The sequence below is a fragment of the Tamandua tetradactyla genome, chromosome 15, assembly GCF_023851605.1.
Source record: "Tamandua tetradactyla isolate mTamTet1 chromosome 15, mTamTet1.pri, whole genome shotgun sequence".
Lineage (NCBI taxonomy): Eukaryota > Metazoa > Chordata > Mammalia > Pilosa > Myrmecophagidae > Tamandua > Tamandua tetradactyla.
The window spans coordinates 20,908,409-20,932,246 of NC_135341.1; the positions used below are offsets into that span (position 1 = coordinate 20,908,409).

Consider the following 23,838-nt stretch of genomic DNA (forward strand, 5'->3'; position numbering starts at 1 on the left):
TCACAATCTTGTGATCCAGGGAAAACATTTATCTGAGACCAAATATGGCTTAGGTACAGTACTGAGGGATAGGTATTCAGTGGTGTATAAGACAGACGTCAACCTTATATTCATGGAGCTCATTTTCTGTTAAACTAGTAGTAACATCAACAATTACAAAATTATAAATGGTGATAAGTTATATAAAAGAAAACTATAGGGTATCAGGAGATAATATAATAAGGAGAGCCACTTAAAGTGTGGCGGTTAGACCTCCTGTCATATATCTGAAAATAGGAACATGGAAATCAGCAAACACATTGACAATTAAAAATTAAGACTAGTTCAATGTCTCCTCTCCTTTTTAAACAGTAAGCTCCATGAGGGTAGGAACCATGTGCATCTCGTTTACAACAGTGTTTCCAGGGCCATGAAAAGGACCTGAAACTTAGTAGAGATTCAATATGTATTTGCTGTCTGACTGGCCCATTTGTTATTGCCCTAGACCAAGTGAAAGTGGTGGTCAGATTGCTCTCAGTGGGAGGTAGAGGAAAGGAAAGCAGGTAAACCAAATAATTTGATGATAGTGTTGTTTGCTGGCCATGGATGGGGATCAGACCAATATCTGAACCCTACATTATTTTTCCTAACCAATGGAATTTATTGCTTACTTCATCTCAATTTTGTTATAAGCCATGTATACATATAGGAATTCAGAATACAATAGAAAATTTATTTATTTGCACCCCACCATGTTTCAACAACAGTTTAAGGTAGCCCGAGAAAACCTTTTAATGTATCTTGAAATAATTCTAATTTTAAAATGATCTCTTTTAAAGGAAATGAAAACCATCATTTTGGATTTGACCCAACTCGAGGTTCAAATATTCCAAAATTAATTGTGAAAAATCCTTTTCACTTTGAATCTGGAGCTGAGCTGCAGCGGCAGTACCATCTTGTGGTACACATAATCGACGACAACCTGAAATACAGCAAAGCCACCAAGCCTAGGACAGGAACTGCTGTTATAGATATTTATGTGACAAGGGCCAGTATGCCACCTCTTTCAACTACCGATTCTGAAGTAAGTTAAGTCATGGAATTTAATTTGGGTCTGTGTGAGGGAAATAACCGACTATAAATTCAAGTTTCATCTAAGAAGTCTAAAGGGCTACTATGCCAACCCAGCTCTCAAAGAGCTCTGGTCAGTGCAGCCCTAAGACCAGAGAACGCACTAGGCATGGAGTCAGCTATGGATTTTACTGGGACTTAATGAATAGGAGAAAATTCCCGATGGTGGCCAGTCGGGAAATGGAAGTTAATGCTCCACAAAAGGGTGGGGAGTGCAAGGGCTTACAAGGGTGTGAAGAGAGTTTTAGCAAGGTCTCATGACACAGTGGTCTGGAGGTTTATTATCAACAGTGATCAAGGGAGGGGAGTTTAATGCTTTGTTTACAATACCGTCTATACATTCTACTCCCCATCCATGTCCAGAGGAGGTCTGATGAACTTTAACTTCTTCCCAGTAATTGTAGGCAGCTATATGCAGTAACTAATTCTCAATTTGGAGGGGGAGGGCTTGGGCCCTGGGTCACCCAGCTACTCAGGGCAGGTTCATCACATGCCTTTCCACTTGGCATCTCCCCCTTCCAGCCACCATGCTTCATTTTAGAGTGTGCATCTTTGAATATAAATCTGTTGAGAGGGCACACCAGTGTGTGCTAATGGAAGGTAGATTATAGAGGACTCCTAAGTAATTTGCTATGTCTGAATGATCTGAAAGTCCTGCCCAGCAGACATTAGAAGGGCCCACGACTCAATAAATTCTGTTAAAAAAGTAGATAAGATATTAAATATGGGAATTTACTTGAGCAGTTTATAATTCATTAGTCCAAAACGTGTGTGGGAAAGCGCTCCATTGTGGTGGTGGGGAGAGGGAGCTTATATAGAGGAAATGCAGAAGCAAGCAAGGAAATGTTCTGAAGGGTTGAGGCTAAGTTTCCATTTTACATGGGGGAGGGTGTCTTACAAAGTGGGGAGCAGATTTACACTGGTATGCTTGCCCATTCTGATATGCTATCTCTACTGGACCTGAACTGGTTTAACCACCAGGTGTTGCTTGACTGGAATTCTGTATGGTGCATTTCGTTGCTCCATTTTCTTGAAACACTTGCAGGTCAATTGTTTTTGTCTTTGGAAAATTTGTGAAACAGGGTCATGCCCAGCCATGCCCAATGTAGGCAGCCATTTTATTTTACTTGAATCTATCAATTAAAAATCTTTACAAATTGGCACTTTGAAGTATTATTCTCTAGTAGCCATGCTACTCATAAAAATGTACATCTACTATGTGCCAGGTACTGTACTATTTGACATATATTCATAATTTCATCTAATCTTCAATCCAACTCCATAATATTTAGAAGACTCTTTAGTATTTTATTATTTAGAAAAAATAGATATACAAAGCCTCTACAAAATTTCAGTTGGCTTTGAGTCATCCAAGGATAAAAGTCTATTTAGTAGACTTATTGTTTAGTGTATTTTATTATAGTTGATCCTTTGAAATAGAAGCATTATTTACAATACAGATGGCAAATCTTTCCACCAGAATATCTGGTTTTTGAGACATACTGTTTTCTCAGGATTTACAAACAGGTTTATTGTGTGTGGAGTAGACAATAGAGGTGTACAAACCTGAGAGGACCTCAGATACCACCAAATTCAACCCCTAAGAAAACTGAGGGCTGAGAAGAGAAGTGATTTGTGCACGATCACAGAGCAGTCATTGCATACAATTCTGGTCTTAGGATTCCTAAGTTAGAACCTTCTTTTCTCTATGCTAGTGTCCTCCTCCATATCACCTGGGTGCTTAAACAATACACGTCTGCGACAATCATTCACCATATGTATAGGGCTACTTTTCTATACTGATACTATTATTTGTAAAACAGATACCCTCTGAAATCCTATACTAATTCTCTGTTTGCTTTGAAATAATATTTCCCAGCAAAGGAAAGGTCTGACCATCGTGTACACAGCTATCAACACGTACAAATTCAGTGACTGGTACATTCCTTTCATCTTTACTCTGATGGCTGTTTTCTTTGCTGGGTTGGTTGCCTGGGTGTGCTTCCTGCTTTGGAGATACAGCAACAGTAAAGAATGTGGTCAGAAAATGGCCAAGGAAGTCTCCAAGCCCAAACCCAAGTAGGTACATTTTTTCTCCAAGTTTTTGATATTAGGAGTTGAAATCGATTGCTTGATGATCTTACTCTGAGGGCTTCTAAATTTGCTATTGAGGAGCTCAGAAGAAAGTAGTTGGAACATAAAGCTTGATGGTCCCTTTCACCATTGCTCCAAAATCTGCTCTATCTCAGAAGTAGCTGGAGAACTTTCTTTAAAAAACAGCCTAATTCAAAAACGAAATAAAATAAAAACATCATTTTGGGAGCTACTACTTTAGAATATCTGAAACAGATCCTTTGTGAAAATGTTTTAAGCAAACATATTTATTTTGATACAAGCAGTTTCATAGATGGGTGGTTGACAACCACTGTGAACTAGCCTAAGGACAGATGATAAACCCAGGTACTCTCTCCACACATCTGTCTGGTTTTAAATCTATATCAGGCTGGGCAGGGAAGCCAAAGAAATGGATAGAAAATGCAGTCGCTTTCATCACCACCCAAAATAGTTTTTGACGGTACAGAATATCTTGGCTTCAAAAACAGAGTTGGATATGAATTTTCATTAACTAAAAAAGGTTTATTTATGGTGCAAGGAGAGGGGGTAATGGTTAATGAAGGATACTTTATTATTCCCCAAACAGTACTTTTTTTTTTTCTTGTGGTGGGCAGATGTGTTAATAGCCTGTCTTGCAAAAAAAATGAAATGCTTTTTTTACCGTGAGGTAGCATAATGAAGCTAATATTTTGTGGAATTTTCTTTTCTTACAGAGGAATGATATATATTGCAGGTAAGACACAGACTGATAATTGTCACATGATTATGTGCAAATTATCTGATTTTTGTTGTTGTTGTTGCTCACCAGATATCTGAGTTTTATTTTCTTGAACAGGAGATAAAAATCAAAAGGAAAACCCTGTCACAGGAAACAAATAAAAAGTTAGAAATATTAACAGTAAGTACATTTTTTAATTTCTCTACAGAAGAAGAAAGAAACATTTTCCTTTTAATTGTTCAGTGAAAAGTTCTTCCATATAAACATTATGGCAAATCTACTCAAGAATCATAGATAGGAAATAAAATAACTTCAATTTATCTGTTTCTGCTCAATTTCTGTGGATTACAAACTGGAATTTCAAATCCAGTCTAAGAATTTGGGTTAGGTCAAAATTTGTCTCAATAATTATATGTGCATTCAGAAAAAACAACCCTAGATAAATGTAAATCCATAGTTATCACCATTACTGAAAAAATTAAAACTGTATTTGCAAAAAATTATACTTGTGACAAATCTGAATAAGTTTTTCAGACCTGGAATTTCTTAGCAGATGGTAAAATCTATACCTTGGCATATATAAATAAATCTTGAAATGGACTGAGGATCATTCATTAAATTAGTCATATAAACAACTATACAAGATATTTTCTATCACAGGAAATATAAATGTGGAGTGGAACAAGAAAGGATATTTTTACCTCCATCTCTCCTTTTTTACTCTTCCTGCCTTCCCATAGCCAAGGGCACTTCTACCTGGGTTCTGACTGACCACGACATTGTTTCATGAGTTGATTCTCTCTCACTATTCCTTTCCTCTAACAAAATTGGTCCTCCTTTAGGAACTGTATTCCTTTGTGGAATCTTATGCCAGCTGACCTAACCCTGACCCACAATGAGGAACTGAAATGTGATAGAGTTTTCTATCCAAGATAAGGGGCCTCACATCAACAAAAAGAGCTGAGTCAACGGAGGGCCTGGCAGGCAGACTGATGTGGGGAGTGGCATTAGGAAGAAATAATAGCAGGAAGTTTTTGGATCCTAGGTTGCTAGCTTTCTATGGATTACAAAGCTGAGGTAATTTATAAGACGTCATTTGCTCAAAGTATTCAACACATACGAAAACTAATTTCATCAAACTGACTTTATTGCTTACATTTTATGCTTTTTTAAAAGGAAGCCATTGTGTATGAGACTGTATTTGATGGAGAAGCCATTGATCCAGGTATGATGCTTAGATACCATTTGCATTAAACCCATTTTGCCTATTTGAATGCTAAACTCTGTGAATGGATTACTTATGTGCTAGATAGGTAAAATAAATGAATGGGAATATAAAATAAATAAATGGGGGAAGGACAGGGGGTGTTAGAGACTATAGCAAACTACAGAGAGTGCATATTTCTAGAGGGATGGCCATTACTCAGCTCTACAAAAGTATTGCCGACATGGACATAAAACCTGGGGTTATCAGATTTCTGATGTTTCAAAAAAGACACTGGGAATCCAAATCATTACATGAACTCTACCTATTTTTAAATATAAGCGACTAATTCATTTAAATCAAACTCTATTGTGCTGACCAAATAAAGCACTTTTTTACCCTCCTGGTTTTCTATTGTTATATAACAAACTATCGCCAAATTTACTAGCTTGGAACGACCACCATTTCTGAATATCTCACAACTTCATGGGTCAGGAATTTGTGTAGGGCTTACCTGGGCAATTCTTTTGCTCTATGTGGTATCAAAAGTGAGCACTCAGTTGGCAGCTGGGCTGGGCTGGTGGGTCCAAGGCAGTTTCACTCACATGCCTGATATCTTGGTGGAGACAGTTTCAGAGTTGGGTTCAGGTGTGTCCTTCCTTGTCTCTATGTAATCTCAGATTCTCTTCATGTGGTTTCTTCATCAGGGTAGTTGGATAACTTACAAGGAAGTTTAGACCTCCCAGGGAGAGCTCCAAGATATAGTGTCATGGGTTGAACTGTATCCCCCACAAAAAAGATATGTTGAAGTCCTGATCCTCAGCACCTCAAAATATGACCTTATTTGGGGATAGGGTGATTGCAGAAGTAATTAGTTATGTTATAATGAGGCCATACTAGGTAGGGTGGGACCTTCATCCAATATGACTGACATCCTTATAAGAAGGGGAAAGGAGAAAGAAAGGGGAAAGGTCATGGGAAGATGGGGGAGACAGAGTGATGGATTTACAAGTCAAGGAATGCCAAGGATTGTTGGCAAATATCAGAAGCTAGGAAGAGGCAGGGAAGAATTTTCCTTACAGACTTCAAAGGAAGCTTGGCCCTAATGATACTTTGATGTCATACTTCTAGTCTCTAAACTGTGAGATAAATTTCTGCTTTTGAAGCCATTCAGTTTCTGGCAGCTCTAGGTAGAGGAGATAGACAGGGTCTTGAGACCTTGAGACCTTGGCCTGGAAACCGGCATAGAGTTACTTCTGCCCCTATTCTATGGCCAAAGCATAGACTCCACCTCTCAGGGGAAGATTAAACAATTTGTGGCCATCTTTTATCTGCAAGAACATCTATAGACCAGATGGGTTTTGGATTTGTAATCCCTAGTCTAAAGATTTTGTCTGTTATGAACTCTGTAATTGCATAATAGATCATACCTCTGTTTTATGAAATATTTCAGAGACTTTTCTTCTGAAATTATTTCTCATAAGGAAGGCACAAGGAACAGGAAGTTGTCTAACTTTATTTGGAAAAACCCTGGGGGTGGTGTTAGGAGATTTGGGTTTGTGTGTTGGCACCAGCCATTAATTTCATGTGACTATGGTCAAAGTGCTTAATCTTCCTGAGTCTCCTTTTCCCTAGCTGAGAGGTGGGCATGATATTGTGTGCTGTGGCTGACTGCGAGGCTTAAATGTGAATGTAATGAATGTAAATATCATTTTGTCAAGTGTCCTTCCATAGAGAATATTAATCACATAAGACCCACTGGCATTTTGACGGCTTGTGACACTTGATTGCAAGTTAAATCCTGACTGCTCTGAATGACTTGGCACGAAATTAGTGTTGCTTTATTATTGGCTACAAGCTCTTCCTAAAGGAGGTCTCTCCTCTTAAAAATATTTCATTCAATTATCCTGTTTAGAGCCTACTTTATAAGGGGAGCTAGGAACTCTGGATACAAGGATCCATGTGAATGTTGCCATGCTGCTATGGATGGAGTGTTTTGTACCAGGGTTTCTTGGTGAAGAAATGACAGAGCATGGATTGCAGGAGACCTCCAAGCCCTTCACCTGGTTCTACTTCTACTTCACTATTATTATTGAAAATAATAAAAACTACTGCACTTCATTTCTTGTTACTTCTACATTTGTGTTAAATGTGTATTTAATACACACTTACTTAGTACTTGTTGTGTGCCATGTTTTTTCTAAACACTTTATAATTATTAACCAATTTAATGTTATTCTGCCTTGAACACAGAAAGATTTTTTGAAGTTTCAGCCTTATTACAAGATTTTTATAGGCATCTATAACAGGTAATCACAGCAGATATTTATTGAATTTTTACTTCATTGGAGTTAATGCTTTTACATGGATTGTTAATTCTCTATTATTTATGGGGTAGGCACTATTATTAGCACCTCCATTTTCTAAACTAGAAAACCAAGGCACATGGAGATATGGTAACTTGCTTGGAATACAGGTTAGTGAGAGGAAGGGGCCAAGATTGGAAGCCAGATGGTCTAACATTGAAGCCCACACCCAGTACTGTTCAAGACCTTGCTGCCCATTGGCTTTCTCAACCCAAAACAGCACATCCAAAAAGACTGGCCGTGGGTCCCTCCATTCAAGAACAAAAACATGGTCTGATAAAGACAACAAGGTATTGCAATCACTTTTACCGTTCTGGCCTTTGGCCTTCTCAATACAAAGGACCTAGTTACCGCATGTTGGGCCTGGTGCATTTGTCTTGTTTTGAAACTGGATGTGAGATGGATGACTCAGCAATTTGTTTTCATGTTCCAACATGTGCTATTGGTTGATGGCATGATTTATTTGGTGGGGTAGGGGGATACCAGAGAAGTGCATTGTCTACCCAGCAATAACTCTGGCAGAAGATTCACCTTTCAACTAATGGGTTTTTTTTTTTTATATAGGCAGGCACCGGGAACCGAACCCGGGTCCTCTGGCATCGCAGGCAAGCATTCCTGACTGCTGAGCCACTGTGGCCCTCAACTAATGGGTTTTTGAGAGTTGACTCAGCATATTGAAGTTTCACATTAAAGAAAAGAAATATTGTAAAATAAAATGTGAGTTTAGCTATGTGTGCTAGGACACACCATTTTTTATCAAGTGTCTGTTGAACCCAGAGGGTGATGCAGAAGGTATGTTATTTATGGAGGTCCAAGCAAAGTAAAATAGGATATGGTCCCCCGCCCTTAACAACCTACCATGTAGAGCTCTATGGTTGAACTCCCTGGGTTCAAACCTCAATCTACCACCTACAGATGATGTGACTTTGGTAAGTTACCTATTGTCTCTGTGTCTCGGTTTCCTCATCTATAAAATGGAAACTAATAATATGTACCTACCTCACAAGGTGAAATGAATTAAATGAGTTAATATATGAAAACAGAGTCCAGTATATGATATATATTATTGGAGTCAGCTATTATGTAGTTATTAGTTTTTTTCAATTTATTAATTATATCTAAGTCATCTAATAAGAAATTGGTAGAATTCCTACTATATTTCAAGTCCTATTTATCCTGTTTCTTTTCTGTTGCATACTATTCTTATTTCATTACTGTTTCCATGAAGGTTGGGCAGATTAAACTTCAGGACACTATGTAGGGTAGATCACTTTAGGAGCAATTAAAAAAAAGCACAGTTTGGCATGATCTTTTACTTATTTTTTTAATTTAAAAATAATTATAGGGTGCATGGGTGATTCAGTGGTAGAATGCTCATCTTCCATATGGAAGACCTGGGTTCGATTCCCAGGCCATGCACCTGCAAAAAAAAATTATATACTCTCAAGAAATTAAAAAAAAAAATGTACAGTGAAGTCTGGCTACCCATCACCCAATGGTAGCATCTTAGTATCTACAGTTTGTAACCCAAACCAGAAAGTTGACATTGTAAAACACAATTAACTCAACTACAGATTCTACTGTTTTCACCAATGTTTGCAGATATAATATATATACATATTTTACATTCTGTGTGTGCAGTGATGACATTTAATCACCTATGCAGATTCATATAACCGTGACTGCAGTTGAGATACAGAACTATTCCATCACCAAGAAAAGAATTCTCTTGTGCTAACACAGCAATTATTTTTTTATTGACAAAATATAACAACATGCGCATGAACATTTTTAACATATGAACATTCCATTGTTGGCATATAATCAATGACTCACAATATCATCACATAGCTGTACATTCATTGCATTACTCTGGAAAAAGAAATAAAAAGAAAAAATTCATACATACCCTTACCCCTCCCTCTCATTGACTGCTAGTATTTCCATCTACCCAATCTATTTTAACCTCTGTTCCCCTATTTTTACTATACCCCTTCCCATTCTCTTTCATTGATCACTAGTATTTCAATCTACTCAATTTAACACAGCGATTTTTAATGCATGTGAAATTACATGCTGCTTCAAGTTTTGCTTCTAGTTTTCCCTTTGGTAACAGAGTAAGACTTGAGAAGACAAGCGGTTGGTCACGGGGCGAGGTATGTAGCAAATGCTCAATGAATCAATGCTTTGTGAATTCACTGGGGTTTACTTTCTCTGTGTTTCGTGTTCTCCCACAGTCTCTGGGAATGTATACGAATACAGCAGGAGAACAGCAGCAAGAAAGTGGAAGAAGCCCCCCTGGGGCCAGGAGGAGTCTTTGACAAACATATATTCCCTCCCAGAGATCCACTCTTCTGAGGCGTCTGCATCCCTAAAAATGCCTATGCAAAGATAGCATTTTCCAGAGCCTCCGAGGGGTTGCTTTTTTTGTGTATGTGCTTGTCATGGGCAGTTTTTATTTCGGCTATCTTAAATTCAATTGTAGGCGTGAGGCCAGCTGCTTGGACTGTGTTTTTAGCTTACTGTAATCTACTCATTCAGGGAGTCTAGGTGAGGGCAGCAGGTAATGGGTTTAAGTGGTCAAACTTGAGTCTGAAAATGTTTTGCTGAAAACAAAAGGACTAAATGGATATTTGCTCATTATCTGACTTTTCCTAGTAGAATTTATGCTTCGTGAAATCAGAGCCTTTGTTTTGTTCACTGCTATACCCCCAGCATGTGCCTGTCATGTCGTGAGTGGGGTGAGCCTGCTATACATATTTGTTGAATAAGTGAATTTGAATATCGGAATCTGGTCTTTTGCCTTTGATTTAAATTGCTTATTGCCTCTATGACCCATGGAGCGGAAATGGGAATTATCTTCAGAAAAGAACACTTTTGGTTTCTGGTAGTCATAAAAAATGCAGGAATTTTTCAGTGCTTGTAAAAGCATAATTGATCTTGCTTTTAATTCTTTTTATAGCAGTATGGAGAATGGCAACCTGAAAACTTTACTTATTAATGATTTGAAAAGAAATGTCAGAATTAAGACTTCTGAGAGCTATGTACTTAGACAAATAAGTTTTAAAACACATATGGACTTTCTGATTATCTACCTCATTGGATATCAGAAGACACACCCCAGCAGGAGACCAGAAATGTTGTTTATGGTAGAGGCTAAGAGGTTAAAAACACACTTAGCACAAAATGGAATTCAGCTTGGAGATAATATTGTTTTGTTTTTATTAGAGGAGTTGTGGATTACAGGACAAGCATACATAAAACATGGGATTCCCATATATACTGTTATATTATTAAAATATGGAACACTACATGAATTTGTGTGTCATCTTTGGCAAGGGCCATGCTTTCCTCTATCATTGCATTTGTAGTATATGGGCCACCAAAACAAGCACAATAATATTGTTTTAACAAATCTTATCCAAAGTAAAACACACCATGAGCAATGAACTAATAATTGAATCAGAGGATATTGGGGGCTTGAATGATCAGAAATTCTTTGATATCCATCCTCTTTCACATGTGTACACATGGACGATTCCTTTTCAGCCCAGAGACACCGCTTCTCCCAACCTGAAAATAAACAAGCTCATTATTTATTTATGTGTAGCTCAGATTATGGTATGGAGGATATCAGTGATTTGAAGTCTAGGGCCTGGATAAGTCACTTGGTCTCTGAAAAATTCAGTTTTTTCTTCTAGAAAATGTATATAATGATGTCCACTCCATTTCTATTGCATACTTTGCTGTGAGAAACGACATAGAAATTGAGGTCCTATAAAAAAGGATTCATTCTATTAGGTCAAAATTGGTTGCTTAGAGAGAACTGGCATGAATCAAGGGAACACAGACATGACCATGGGTGTGGTCATTCCTTGGTTCTATGCCAATCAAAGTTGGAATGAGTTGGTAATGGGCCCCACAACTTCTGTGAGTTTCACAATATCTATTGTGCGTTCTTCCAGATGGGGATGATAATTCTTCACCATGGGACGGACCAGAGATTGTCTGGGAAGAGGTTCTCCCCTCTCCAGCAAGACTCTTGCCGGATCAACTATGATCAGATGGACGTAGATGTGAAAGAGTCTCCATTTCCTACCACTTCAACTTTTAAAAGGGAAAAAAGTGTGTTTATAAACTTTCCTCTCAAAGGCTGGATTAGATCAATTAGTATTTAATCTGATTCAAAACCAAGAAGAATTAGCAAATTGATGTTGGTTTTCCCTTGTTTGGTTACTGGACTGGTTTGAAAGGATTATGTGCCCTAGAAAAGTCATGTTTTAATCCTGATCCAGCCATTTCTTTTAATCCCTATTCAGTCCTGTAGGTTTGAAATTTGATTAGGGTATCTCCACAGAGATGTGACACATCCAATTGTGGGTATTAGCCTTTGATTAGAGGGAGATGTGACTCCACCCATTCCAGGTGGGTCTTGATTAGTTTATTGGAATCCTTTAAAAGAGGAGACATTTTGGAAGAAGCTTCAGAGCCACGAGAACCATGAGATCCCATGCAGCCAGGGACCTTTGGAGAGGAAGAAGGAAAATGTCCCTGGGGGAGCTTCATGAAACATCCTGGAGAGAAAGCTAGCAGACATTGCCATGTTTGCAGTGTGTCTTTCCAGTTGAGAGAGAAACCCTGAACATCATCAGCTTTCTTGAGCCAAAGTATCTTTCTCTTAGATAAGACATTTCTATAGCCTTGCTTTAATTTGGACATTTTCATAATCTTATAACTATAAACCAGCAATTTAATAAATTCCTTTTAAAAAGTCATTCCATTTCTGGTATACCACATTCTGGCTGCTAGCAAACAAGAACAGTTACTATGGGCCTCAGTTTCTGACATGAATAAGAGAAAATGCCAAGTTGGAGACAAGAGTAGAGTTCTTTGGGAAGAAGCCAATGAAGGCTACTCTGTAGGGCAGAACTCTGGAATGTGACCTTCTTTTGTGCCATAATCAATTTACCTCCAAAGTCTATTTTACCAGCAAGCACCAATTTGATAATATGGTTGTGTTAGTTTCCTGAAGCTGCTGCAAGAAATTACCATAAAATTCGTGGCTTAAAAAAACAGAAATTTGTTCTCTCATAGTTCTGAAGGCTAGAAGTCTGAAGTCCATCAGAGCTGCCCTTCCTCTGGAGGTTCTAGGGGAGAAACCGTTTCTTGCGTCTCCCCAGCGTTCCTTGTCTTGTGGCTGCATCACTTCATCCTCCTCTGTGTTTCTATGTCAAATCTCCCTTTGCTGCTCACCTATGAGGACACTCGGATTTAGGGACCACTCGGATGATTCAGGATACTCTTCCCATCTCAAAATCTTTACCTTAGTTCCATCTGCAAAGACCTTTTCCCAAATAAGGTGACATTCACATATTCTGGGGATTACGATGTGGCCATATCTTTTTGGGGACCACTACTGATTTTTAAGTCCACTACAATGATTTTTAAATACTCTAATATCAAGTACAAAATTTTTCAATCTTTCTTATAAGCAATATAGGACCATTTCAGTTCATTTAGCATATATTTGCTGTGTCTCATATATTCAGGGATTTTTTTCAAGGTGTTTAATCAATAAAAATGTCTTTGACTTTGCAATTTTACTGCTTGGAATTTCCCTATACATATGCTTACAAAAGATTTTCAAGGTTTATTTAGAGAGTTGCTCATGGTAGCATTGTTTGTAAGAGAAAACAAATGGGAAAAAAAAATTAAGGTATCCATTAATAGGAGATTGGTAGGAAAAAAATCACACCACGTCCTTGTGATGGAGTGTAAAATGTGGCTGTTGAGAAGGTCTGCACATGTGTTGATGTGGAAAAACACATTGTGATAATGTTTCATAAACTGTAGAAATTTAACTGATTTAAATAAATAAAAATGAATTTACATATACAGGCATATATGTTGGTTTATGTATGAATTTTAGGGTGCAAGAAGGAATCACAAGAAACTTTCAATAGTAAATACTTTTTGTAAAGAGCATCCTTTCATAGTTTTACGAACCATTGAATTTTCTAGCCTTGTATGTGTATTACTTTAATTAGAAAAAATAACATAAATAGGGATTAACTGGTGGTGAGAATACAGGGCAAACTTATCTTTTTTACACTTTATTCCTGATGTTCAGGAATTTTGTAAGAAGTTTGAGGCTTTTCTTTCAAATCAAATGGCAACTACATTCAGGTCTCTCATCTGCATGGAGAGGGGATATTTTCTTCCTTGATCTGTATATTTATCTTCGTGCTCGCATCTTTTCTTTTTCTCCTTGTGAGAATTCCCATGTTAGCGCTGCTGGATTAATTAACTTAATCTCTTATTTTTCTCTCATATTCTCTAACTCATTGAACTATTGCTCTGCCATTTGAGAGATTTCTTCTGTGTCATCTTCTGGGCACTCATTCAAGACTCAACCGTGACCATCCTGAATTTCCACTCATCTACTGATTTTTCAAGTTTTAAAGTTACAATTTCAGTCCCAGGAAGGTGTGTTTATGTGTGTGTGCTCATAAAAGCAGAACATGTCCAAATTGCTTGGCTTTGGATTCAACCATACGATTTGCTTTGCTCAGTAGAATGAGGTGGAAGTTACGGCATGCCAATTCTGAGTGCAAGTCTCAAGAAAACTTGTTTCTGGTTGCTTGTGCTGCCAGGAGAAGAATACGCCTAGGCTAGCCCACTTAGGAGGAGGATGAGAAGCATGTGGAGCAGAACTACCCAGCCAAGCTGCATCAGCCACAGCTGACCTACAGCAAAGACCTCCCCCATGAACCCGCAGCTAAGTCCAGCCAAGATAAGCAGAACTACCCACCTGATCCCAGCATGGATATGCCACCCTCTAACTGAACTACAGACATGGGAACTAAAACAATAAATGACTGCTGTTCCAAGCCACTGAGTTCTGAGGTGGCTTGTTATGCAGTAATAGCAGACACCAGAAAGAGAGGTGGGATTTTCTCATTTCTCTGTATTAAAAGAGAAACACAAACAAATGTTGTTAAAAAATTTGAGCCCAAAGAAGAATTTTGAAAGGTAAAAAGAAAGATCTGAGATAATTTCACTAAGAAGTTGTAGAATCTCAGAGCTAAAAGTGACTACTGCACTTTGTTTTGCTTGAAAATGGGAGCTGTGACCTACCAAAGCTCTAACTTCTAATGCCTGGCCCAAGAAAAGGGCCCAATGGATGTTTACTAAATAAATTACCTTTGAAATTTTCCTTGTCTGATCTTTATGTGATAGCCTAATTTAGATGAATTTCCCTTGCATCATTTCCAGTGTTGGTCCTAGGCCTGCTTAAATGTTTTCATGATGGGGAATTCACTACCTATCAGGGAGCTCTTTCTTTTATGGAAGAACAATATATTATTATTGAGGCCCCAAAGAAATTTAGTTGACAGCATGAAAATCTGAGTTAAATAATTAAAGAACACGATGTTTTTCCTCATTAAGAACACTCCTTGGACCAAACAGGCATATTTTCACTAGCTGATAAAGAAGCTACTGTGGACCAGGATATCTGCATAATATCTTCCATTCAGTATTGCAACCTTATATTTCATCCAACGCCAAAATTACACTCCTTCATCTGTAATAAATGATTTACTTTCAGCTGGAAAAAGCAAAATGATCCCTTTGGGATAAAAATTACCTAGGAATGCAATTAACGACATCTAATTTTGTTAACTCATCATCTAAACTCTCTGTGGATGGCTTTAAATAGGAAAAATTGGCAGTTTTATTATACTCTTGGTATATTACAAGCATTGCCACTAGTACATATGGCTGTAGGGACAGTCCAAATTCTGCATTAGACCTAAAACATATTTGATTTGTGTTTATTGTAGTGAACAATAACATTAGATTTAAACAGTTCTTTCTTTACCATTATGCAGCACCTTAACCACCAACCTATCTAATTGTAGATAAGTCCAGTGCACAAAGACTATCAATGGAGCGCTTTATCTTTTCATCCTTTTAATTTTAGGCCAGTCTTAACAAAATATCTCACATCCATGTGTTTGAGAAAAGTTATCAATTATATTTACTATGATAAATTCATCTACTACTATTCCTGTTGCTATCTATGTGAAGTTTCTAACTCCTCACACAATATGGTGGATACCCAAACTCTTCCCCACTATCACATTCATCCTTCCCAGACAGACTACAGTTGCTTTAATCTAGTCCACAGCGGTAAAGTAACTACGGCAATGAAACATCTTGTCTGATATTCAAAGTCAAAGCTGGAAGCTTAGTGGAGGGAGTCAGGCAGAACCCCAAAGTCTTCTTTATTGTAGGGGGGCTCTCCTGTAAGGGGTGTAGAGACGGGAGAAGCCCATGGGCTAATTGTACAGACATAATTAACTGTGTAAAAGCCACATCCATTAAACAAGAAGTGCAAAGCTTAAGACCTCAGGTCTGAAATCATCCATTGCATTTGGCTCACTCTTCTAGGTCATGTTCCATCGGCCTTGGAACATTAGATGCTTGGCACATAGTAGATACCTAATAAGTGAATGTGGAATAAAAAAAGGAAGGGTGAGCAATTTCTCATCAGAAACCAATGGAACTCTTCCATTCTCATTCTAGCCCTGTCAAGAGTTAACCAGATAGTAGGCAGGTTCCATTCCTCATTTGAATTACTGGCTTTTTGGTTTTCTTCCTGGACCCAATATATTTTCTGGTATCACCATGATATTCCAATCCTAGGCATTACCCTTTGGCCCCTCTCTCTAAAGCGGGGGTGCCAAATACCTGGCATGATGCTGCCCTTCTTAATGCTGACCATGGCAGTATTGCTAATGATTGCTGCACTCTTTCTTGCTGAGTCTGGATACAACCTCCTATACATGGAGACGTACCACCCAGATTCCTTTCCAAGGAAGGATTTCCTTCCAGTTGCAGTGCAGTAGTCTATACTCAGCTGTCAGCTGCTTCAGAGTTAGCCTCAGCTACAGAGACCCCCTGATTGGAAAGCTCAGCCTTTGCGGGGCAGCCCTCATCGAATGACTGAGCCAGGTGGGAGCTGGGGTGGAAGTATTACAAAGGCCAGACCATTCCAGCCCACTGAGGTGCACTTCTGATGGGAAATATTGGCTTCAGAGCTCCTGCCCACGTTGTTTGAGGCTTGCTTCTGCCCGCTTCTCTTTGCAGGTGTTGATCCCTAGAAAACACCTCACCCCCAACCCTCCATCCCTAAGTCTACTCCCAGAGAACTCAATCTGGCAGTCATTACTAGTGGCTTAGAACTGGCATGCAAAATAAAACCCATTTTTTTTTCCATGCCTGTCTTAAAAAGTGAGCACTCACTGATAGTGGCACAATGAAGACATTCTCAACAGTCAAAGAATTCCTAAAAATAGACAAGCCCAAACCCCCTTTTGTTCTCATGGCCTTGGAGAATACAGATTGGTATTGGTGATCTGGCTCATTTATGCAAAAGAGCAAGCCTTCTTTCAAAGCTTCCAAATAATTTCCTTCACTGTCTAAGGGTTTTTCAACCTCAGCACAACTCTCATAATCCTTTGTTTTAGGGAGGGACTGTTGAATGCATTGCAGGATAATAAACAGCACCCGTGGCCTCTAGGCCTGGTTTGACAACCTAAATATCTCTGGGTATTGTCAAATGTTCGCTGGGGGACAGACACAATCTACCCAGCTTGAGAACCACTGGTGTAATAGTTCTGCCTGCGGAGGCAGGCTCCAGATAAGGGAATCTAAACTCTTAACAGGTTGTGAAACACAGCTTCTCTATAAGCCTAGTTCCCCTGTCTGAGCTCTTATCTCAGTAAGGGACTTCTTGTTTTAACCATCACCAAGAGAGAAGAAAGGTTGCCTTGCCCCTTTAGCATCTTGTCCTTTGGCAGCCAAACAGATCCTCCAGTTTTCTAGTTAACTGTATAGACTTCCTTACAAGGCTGCTGGCAGCTGTGATGTACCTGAGGCCCTGTCCTCTGACTTCCACACCTCCATCCTCAGGAAGGGCTTCTGACTCCCAGGTAGGCTGCAGGTGGGTGGTGGTGGTTTCTCTTCCCGTACAGGAGAGGCTGCATCCCTCCTGCACTGAGGGCTGGTTTTCTGTCCCTGCGGCTATTTGGAGCCTGAGAAGAGACAAAGTAACCTATTTAAAAGCTAAAGAAACAAGGGTTTCATGGGAAATTCCAAAAAAAATGTTGGCAGATAAAAATTGTTGAAACATAGGGGATCATATATGATCATATATATGTGTGAACATATTTAACATTTCACTTGTACCTTTTCATATGAAAGTAATACATATGTATTTGAAGAAAAGTCATAACTGTAGACCATTCAAGAATAGAGAAAATAAAAACTATCTGTAATGTAGCACCTAAGGATAACTATAATATTTTGAAATACAATTTTCTGGATCTGTTTCCTACACTTACACACATATGAATTTGATAACGAAGTAAGAAAATATTGTTATGACTCAAAAATAAATCCTTGCCCAATGTACACAAAATCAATCAGTAGACACCACTAGGATTTTGAGAAGAGAAAAAGGTTGTTTAGCAAAGGCTAGCCTTGTGGAGACAGGAGGATAAATAGTTGCTCAGACTGGTCTCCCCGAGCTGGTAAAATGAAGGAAATTTAGTGGATTAAACAAAAGGAGGTGGAGCTACGGATGCTAGGCTATTGACACATTGAAATTGGGTAGTAAACATTCAAATTTAGGATTACAAATTGACTACTATCGTTGGCTGTGTCTACATTTAAATCAGGGATTGCAAGTTGATTATTATCATTGGCTGATGGATTCCATCATATTGAAGAGCGTGTGATATCGCTAGAATTGGTAATGGTTGGCCCTCTTGCTTTCTTTCAAGTCTGGTGGTCCCCTTTCCTATCGTCTCTTCTCATTTTGATTTAGTTCGTGAGATATTTTATGTCCTGGGGTCATTTTAAGTTTGGATCTCGATCAAAGCTAATTAAGGCTGGCCTGGCTAGAGCTGTTAAAACCAGAACTTATCTATGTGTGCATAGGTAGGAATTCTGGAGAAAAGAGAAATGGAAACTTTTGCAAACTAGATAGGGAGGGAGCTGCTTCAGCAGTGGGGGTGTATGATGAAAAATGGGTCAGGGTCTGCTACAAAACTGTGATATTGTGCAATTCTCTTTGTTCCACTTAAAAATTTAGGCTACTCATATATATATATATAATTGTTTTATATTTTTATTGTGATATCTTCATATACCATACAGTTCATCAAAGTATACAGTAAATGGCTCATAATATCATCACATAGTTGTATATTCATCATTATTATTTTTAGAACATTTACATCAATCCTGAAAAAGAAATAAAGATAAAAAAGAAAAGCCCCACATATTGCATTATCCCTTTCCCCTCCCTCTCATTGACCACATAATATTGCAATCTACCTAATACTTTTTTATCCCTTATTCCCCACACTATTATTTATTTATTATTATTATTTTTTTACATGGGCAGGCTCCAGGAATTGAAGCTGGGTCTATGGTGCAGCAGGTGAGAATCCTGCCACTGAACCACCGGCGCACCACCCACTATTATTTATTTTTTATCCTTAATTTTTTTACTCATCTGTTCATACCCTGGATAAAGGACGATCAGCCACAAGGTTTTCACAATCACACAGTCACATTGTGAAAGTTACATAGTTATACAACCGTCTTTAAGAATCAAGCCTACTGGAATACAGTTCAACAGTTTTAGGTACTTCCTTCTAGCTACTTTAATATACCCTAAACTAAAAAGGGATAGCTATAGAATGCATGAGAATAACCTCCAGGATAACCTCTTGACTCTGCTTGAAATCTCTCAGCCTCTGAGACTTTATGTCTCATTTCTCTTTTCCCTCTTTTGGTCAAGAAGGCTTTCACAATCCCATGATGATAGGTCCTGGCTCATCCCTGGGGAGTCATGCCCATGTTGCCAGGGAGGTTTACACCCCTGGGAGTCATGTCTCACGTAGGGGGTGGGGGTGGGCAGTGAGTTCACCTGCCAGTGGGCTGAGAGAGAGAGGCCATATCTGAGCAACAAAAGAGGTTCTCTGGGACTGGCCCTTAGGCACAGTTACAAATAGGCTTAGCTTCTCCTTTGCAGGAATAAGTTTCATAGGGGCAAGCCCCAAGATCAAGGCCTTGGTCTATTAAATTTGTTGTCCCTACTGCTTGCAAGAATATCAGGAATTCCCCAGATGGGGAAGTTTAATATTTCCTTCTTTCTCCCCAGTCCCTTCAGGGGGCTTTGCAAATACTTTTTTTTATTCTGTGCCCAATTACTCTGGGATATGTCAGGGCATCACACTAACCTGTACAAACCAACATAATCTCACTCCCTTTTCAAGATTCCATATAATTATGGTATTGGTGTGGTATGGTAAGAATAAATTGACCATACAAATTAAATTAGATATTGTGCTACTAGATATAAACTGTGCACCAAATAAACATTGCTTCCTTTGGTCTCACACAGAAGTTGAAGTTTTAAAATATGGACCATATCATCCATTTATGCTATATTTCTGTTTACCTTAGTTCTATCCAGATCAGCTTCATTCATATCTCTAGTTAAAGTCTGATTACTTTTTCAACTTCTTTAACAGTTGCTGTATGGGAGAATGCTGGCTTTCATAGCTTCAGGGCTCTAACTCTGAGTCTCAGATAACCCACAAATACCCGAAGTTCTAGGAGATGACCAGGCGGTACACAAATAGTTCAACATCTCAGAATTTAGAAATAACAGTTATAACTCTGGAATAGATGTGACTGTTGTGAGAGGTTACAATCTAGGAAATTTTACAATTGGCTCCAACCTGATAACCCATGCTTTCAACTTCAATTTGCTGAGTTTGTATATTATAGTGACTCCATAGAGTGAGGCATGATAATATTTGTCTTTTTTTTCTGACATTTCATTCAACTGTCCTCAAGTTTCACTCTTCGAGTTGCATGCCTCACAACTTCATTCCTTCTTATAGCTGATCAGTAGTCCATTATATGTATACACTACAGTGCCACTTTCCATTCCTTAGTTGATGTACCATTAGGCCACCTCCATCCATTGCAAATCATAAGCACTGCTGCCATAAACACCAGTGTGCAACTGTCCACTTGTGTCCCTACTCTCGGTTTCTCCAAGTATATATCTCGCAATGAGGTTGCAGGATCATATAGAAACCCCACCGCTAGCATGCTTTGGAACCACCACACTGCCCTCCACAGAGGATGACCACTCTACTTCCCTAAAAGTAGTAAATAGGTACATTTCTCTCCACATTTTTCCAACAATTGTACCTCTCTGTTCATTTTTAATCAGTTTTATTCATATATAATACAATCAAACCTAAATAAATAATTAGCGGTTCCTGGTATAAGCACATAGCCATGCCTTCACCATCATAATCTTTATGAGGATATTTCCTTTTCTTCTGCAAAGGGTTCCATACCCTTCCCACATATCTCATGCTTATTGTAATTTAGTTTTGGCATATTGCTTTTGTTACATTCAATGGAAGCATCACAATGTTATTGTTAACCGTAGTTCCTAGCATGCACTGATTGTATTTTCTCCTGTATACCATCCCATTTTCAACACCTTGCAATGTTGACATTCACTTGTTCTCCCTCATGCAAAAACATTCTTATATTTGAACATTTAATCACCATCATTGTCCACCCTAGGCATTCCAAAATTATACTGTCTCAGTATTTATTCTCTGTCTTTTCTTCTGATGTGATAACAGCCCACAGCCCTTCTCCTTCAGCCATACTCACATTCAGCTGCATTTAGTGTACTTTTATTACTGTGCTACCATCAGATAGTATTGTGTTGTCCATTTCTGAATTTTTACCATCAATCTTTTTGCAAATTAGGTATTCCTTCAGCACCAAATGCCCAATCTCTACCTTCTTTTTTTAATCTCCTAATAACCTCTGTTCTTAATTTTAACTCTCAAAGTTCACTCACTAATATTAGTTCATATTAGTGAGACCAAACAGAATTTGTCCTTTTATTTCTGGCTAATTTCACTCAGCATAATGTCCTCAGGGTTCATCCATGTTGTTACATACTTCATGACTTTATTCTGTCTTACAACTGCATAATATTCCATCATATATACATACTTCAGCTTGTTTAGCCACTTGTCCATTGATGGACATTTAGGCTGTTTCCATCTCGTGGCAATCATGAATAATGCCGCTATAAACATCAGTGTACAAATATCTGCTTATGTCCTTCCCCTCAGTTCTTCTGAATATATACCTGGTAATGGGATTGCTGGATCATATGGCAATTCTATATGTAACTTCCTAAGGAACTACAAACTGCCTTCCAGAGCAGTTGCAGCATTCTACAGTCCCACCAACAGTGAATAAATGTGCTTCTTTCTCCACATCTTCTCCAGTACTTGTCATTTTCTATTTTTTTTTTTTGATGATGGCCATTCTAGTGGGTGTGAGAGGATATCTCATTGTGTGCATTTCCTTAATAACCAGTGAAATTGAGCATCTTTTCATATGTCATTTAACCATTTGTATTTCGTGTTCTGAAAAGTGTCTATTCATGTCTTTTGTTTATATTTTAATTCAGTTTGTCTTTTTCGTTGTTGTAGAATTTCTTTATATATTCTGGATATTAAACCCTTATTTGATATGTGGTTTCCAAATATTGTCTCCCATTGTGTAGGTTGCCTTTTTACTTTCTTAACAAAGTTCTGTGATGCAGAAAAGTGTTAAATTTTGAGGAGATCCCATTGTATCTATTTCTTTTTTCATTATTTACACTTTGGGTATAAGATCTAGGAAACTGCCTCTGATCACAAGATTTATAAGATGTTTCCCTACATTTACTTCTAAAAGTTTTATGGTCTTAATTCCAATGTTTAGGTCTTTGATCCATTTTGAGTTGATTTTCACATAGGATGTGAGATATGGGTCCTCTTTACTTCTTTTGCATATGGATATCCAATTCTCCAAACACCATTTATTGAAGAGGCTGCTCTGTCCTGGTTGGGATGGCTTGATTGCCTTACCAAAGATCAATTGTCTATAGAGCAGAGGGTCTGTTTCTGAACACTTAATTCAATTCCATTGGTCAGTATATCTATCTTTATGCCAGTATCATGCTGCTTTGATCATTGTAGCTTTGTAATATGCTTTAAAGTCAGGCAGTGTGAGACCTCCCACTTCATTTTTCTTCCTCAAGATATTTTTAGCTATTCTGGGCACCCCCACCTCCCAAATAAATTTTGTTATTGGTTTTTCTATTTCTGCAAAGTAAGTTGCTGGAATTTAATTGGTGTTGCATTGAAGCTATAAATCAATTTGGGTAGAAGTGACGATCTTAATTATATTTAGTCTTCTAATCCACGAACACAGTATGATCTTCCATTTATTTAGGTCTTCCATGATTTCTTTAAGCAATTTCATGTAGTTTTCGGTGTATAGGTCTTTTGTGTCCTTAGTTAAATTTATTTCTAATTTTTAAAATTCTATTAGTTGCTATTTAAATGGGATCTTTTTCTTGATTTCCTCTTCAGATTGATCATTACTAGTGTATAGAAACACTACTGGTTTTTGGGTGTTGATCCTTTATCCTGCCACTTTACTGTACTCATTTATTACGTCTAATAGTTTTGCTGTAGAGTTTTTGAGATTTTTGATATACAGTATCATGTCATCTGCAAACAGTGAGAGTTTTACTTCTTCCTTTCCAATTTGGATGCTTCTAATTTCTTTTTCTTGTTAATTGCTATGGCTAGAACTTCCAGCACAATGTTGAATAACATTTGTGTCAGTGGGCACCCTTGTCTTATTCCTGCTCTTAAAGGGAATGCTTTCCATCTTTCCCCACAGAGTATGATAGCTGAGAGTTTTTCATATATTTCCTTTAGCTTGTCGATGAAGTTTCTTTCTATTCCTATCCTTTGAAGTATTTTCATCAAGAAAGTATGTTAAATTTTGTCAAATGCCTTTTCTGCATCAACTGAGATGATCATGTGTTTTTTTTCCCACTTTGAGTTACTGATGTGGCATATAATCTTAATTGATTTTCTTGTGTTAAACCAACCTTGCATACCTGGAATAAATACTACTTGGTCATGGTGTATAATTTTTAAATGTGCTGCTGGATTTGATTTACAAGTATTTTGTTGAGGATTTTTGCAATTATATTAATTAAAGGGATCTGTTTGTAATTTTCTTTCCTTGTAGTATCTTTTTCTGGCTTTGGTATCAGGGTGATGTTGGCTTCATAGAATGAGTTAGGTAGCTTTCCCTCCTCTTCAATTTTTTTGAAGAGTTTGAGCAGGATTGGC

The 23,838-nt window shown here is 38.1% G+C and overlaps 1 protein-coding gene, 1 long non-coding RNA gene and 1 pseudogene across 2 annotated transcripts in view; 1 reads left to right on the forward strand and 2 right to left on the reverse strand.

Annotated features, from left to right (window-relative positions):
• LOC143657878 (cadherin-related family member 3-like) overlaps positions 1–9,908 on the forward strand; it is a 66,760-nt gene extending 56,852 nt beyond the window's left edge. The window contains 7 exon segments of the mRNA XM_077130367.1: positions 819–1,063; positions 2,990–3,189; positions 3,939–3,958; positions 4,061–4,097; positions 4,099–4,123; positions 5,120–5,168; positions 9,751–9,908. Of these exon segments, the coding sequence (XP_076986482.1) occupies positions 819–1,063; positions 2,990–3,189; positions 3,939–3,958; positions 4,061–4,097; positions 4,099–4,123; positions 5,120–5,168; positions 9,751–9,908 (734 nt within the window).
• Positions 9,909–10,807: 899 nt separating this feature from the next.
• On the reverse strand, positions 10,808–10,908 carry LOC143658155 (U6 spliceosomal RNA; annotated as a pseudogene).
• A 6,615-nt stretch (positions 10,909–17,523) lies between these two features.
• Positions 17,524–23,838, reverse strand: part of LOC143657879 (uncharacterized) — a 40,844-nt gene continuing 34,529 nt past the window's right edge. Inside the window, exon 3 of the long non-coding RNA XR_013163005.1 lies at positions 17,524–17,613. This is a non-coding gene — a long non-coding RNA (uncharacterized LOC143657879). The remainder of the gene's footprint in view (positions 17,614–23,838) is intronic.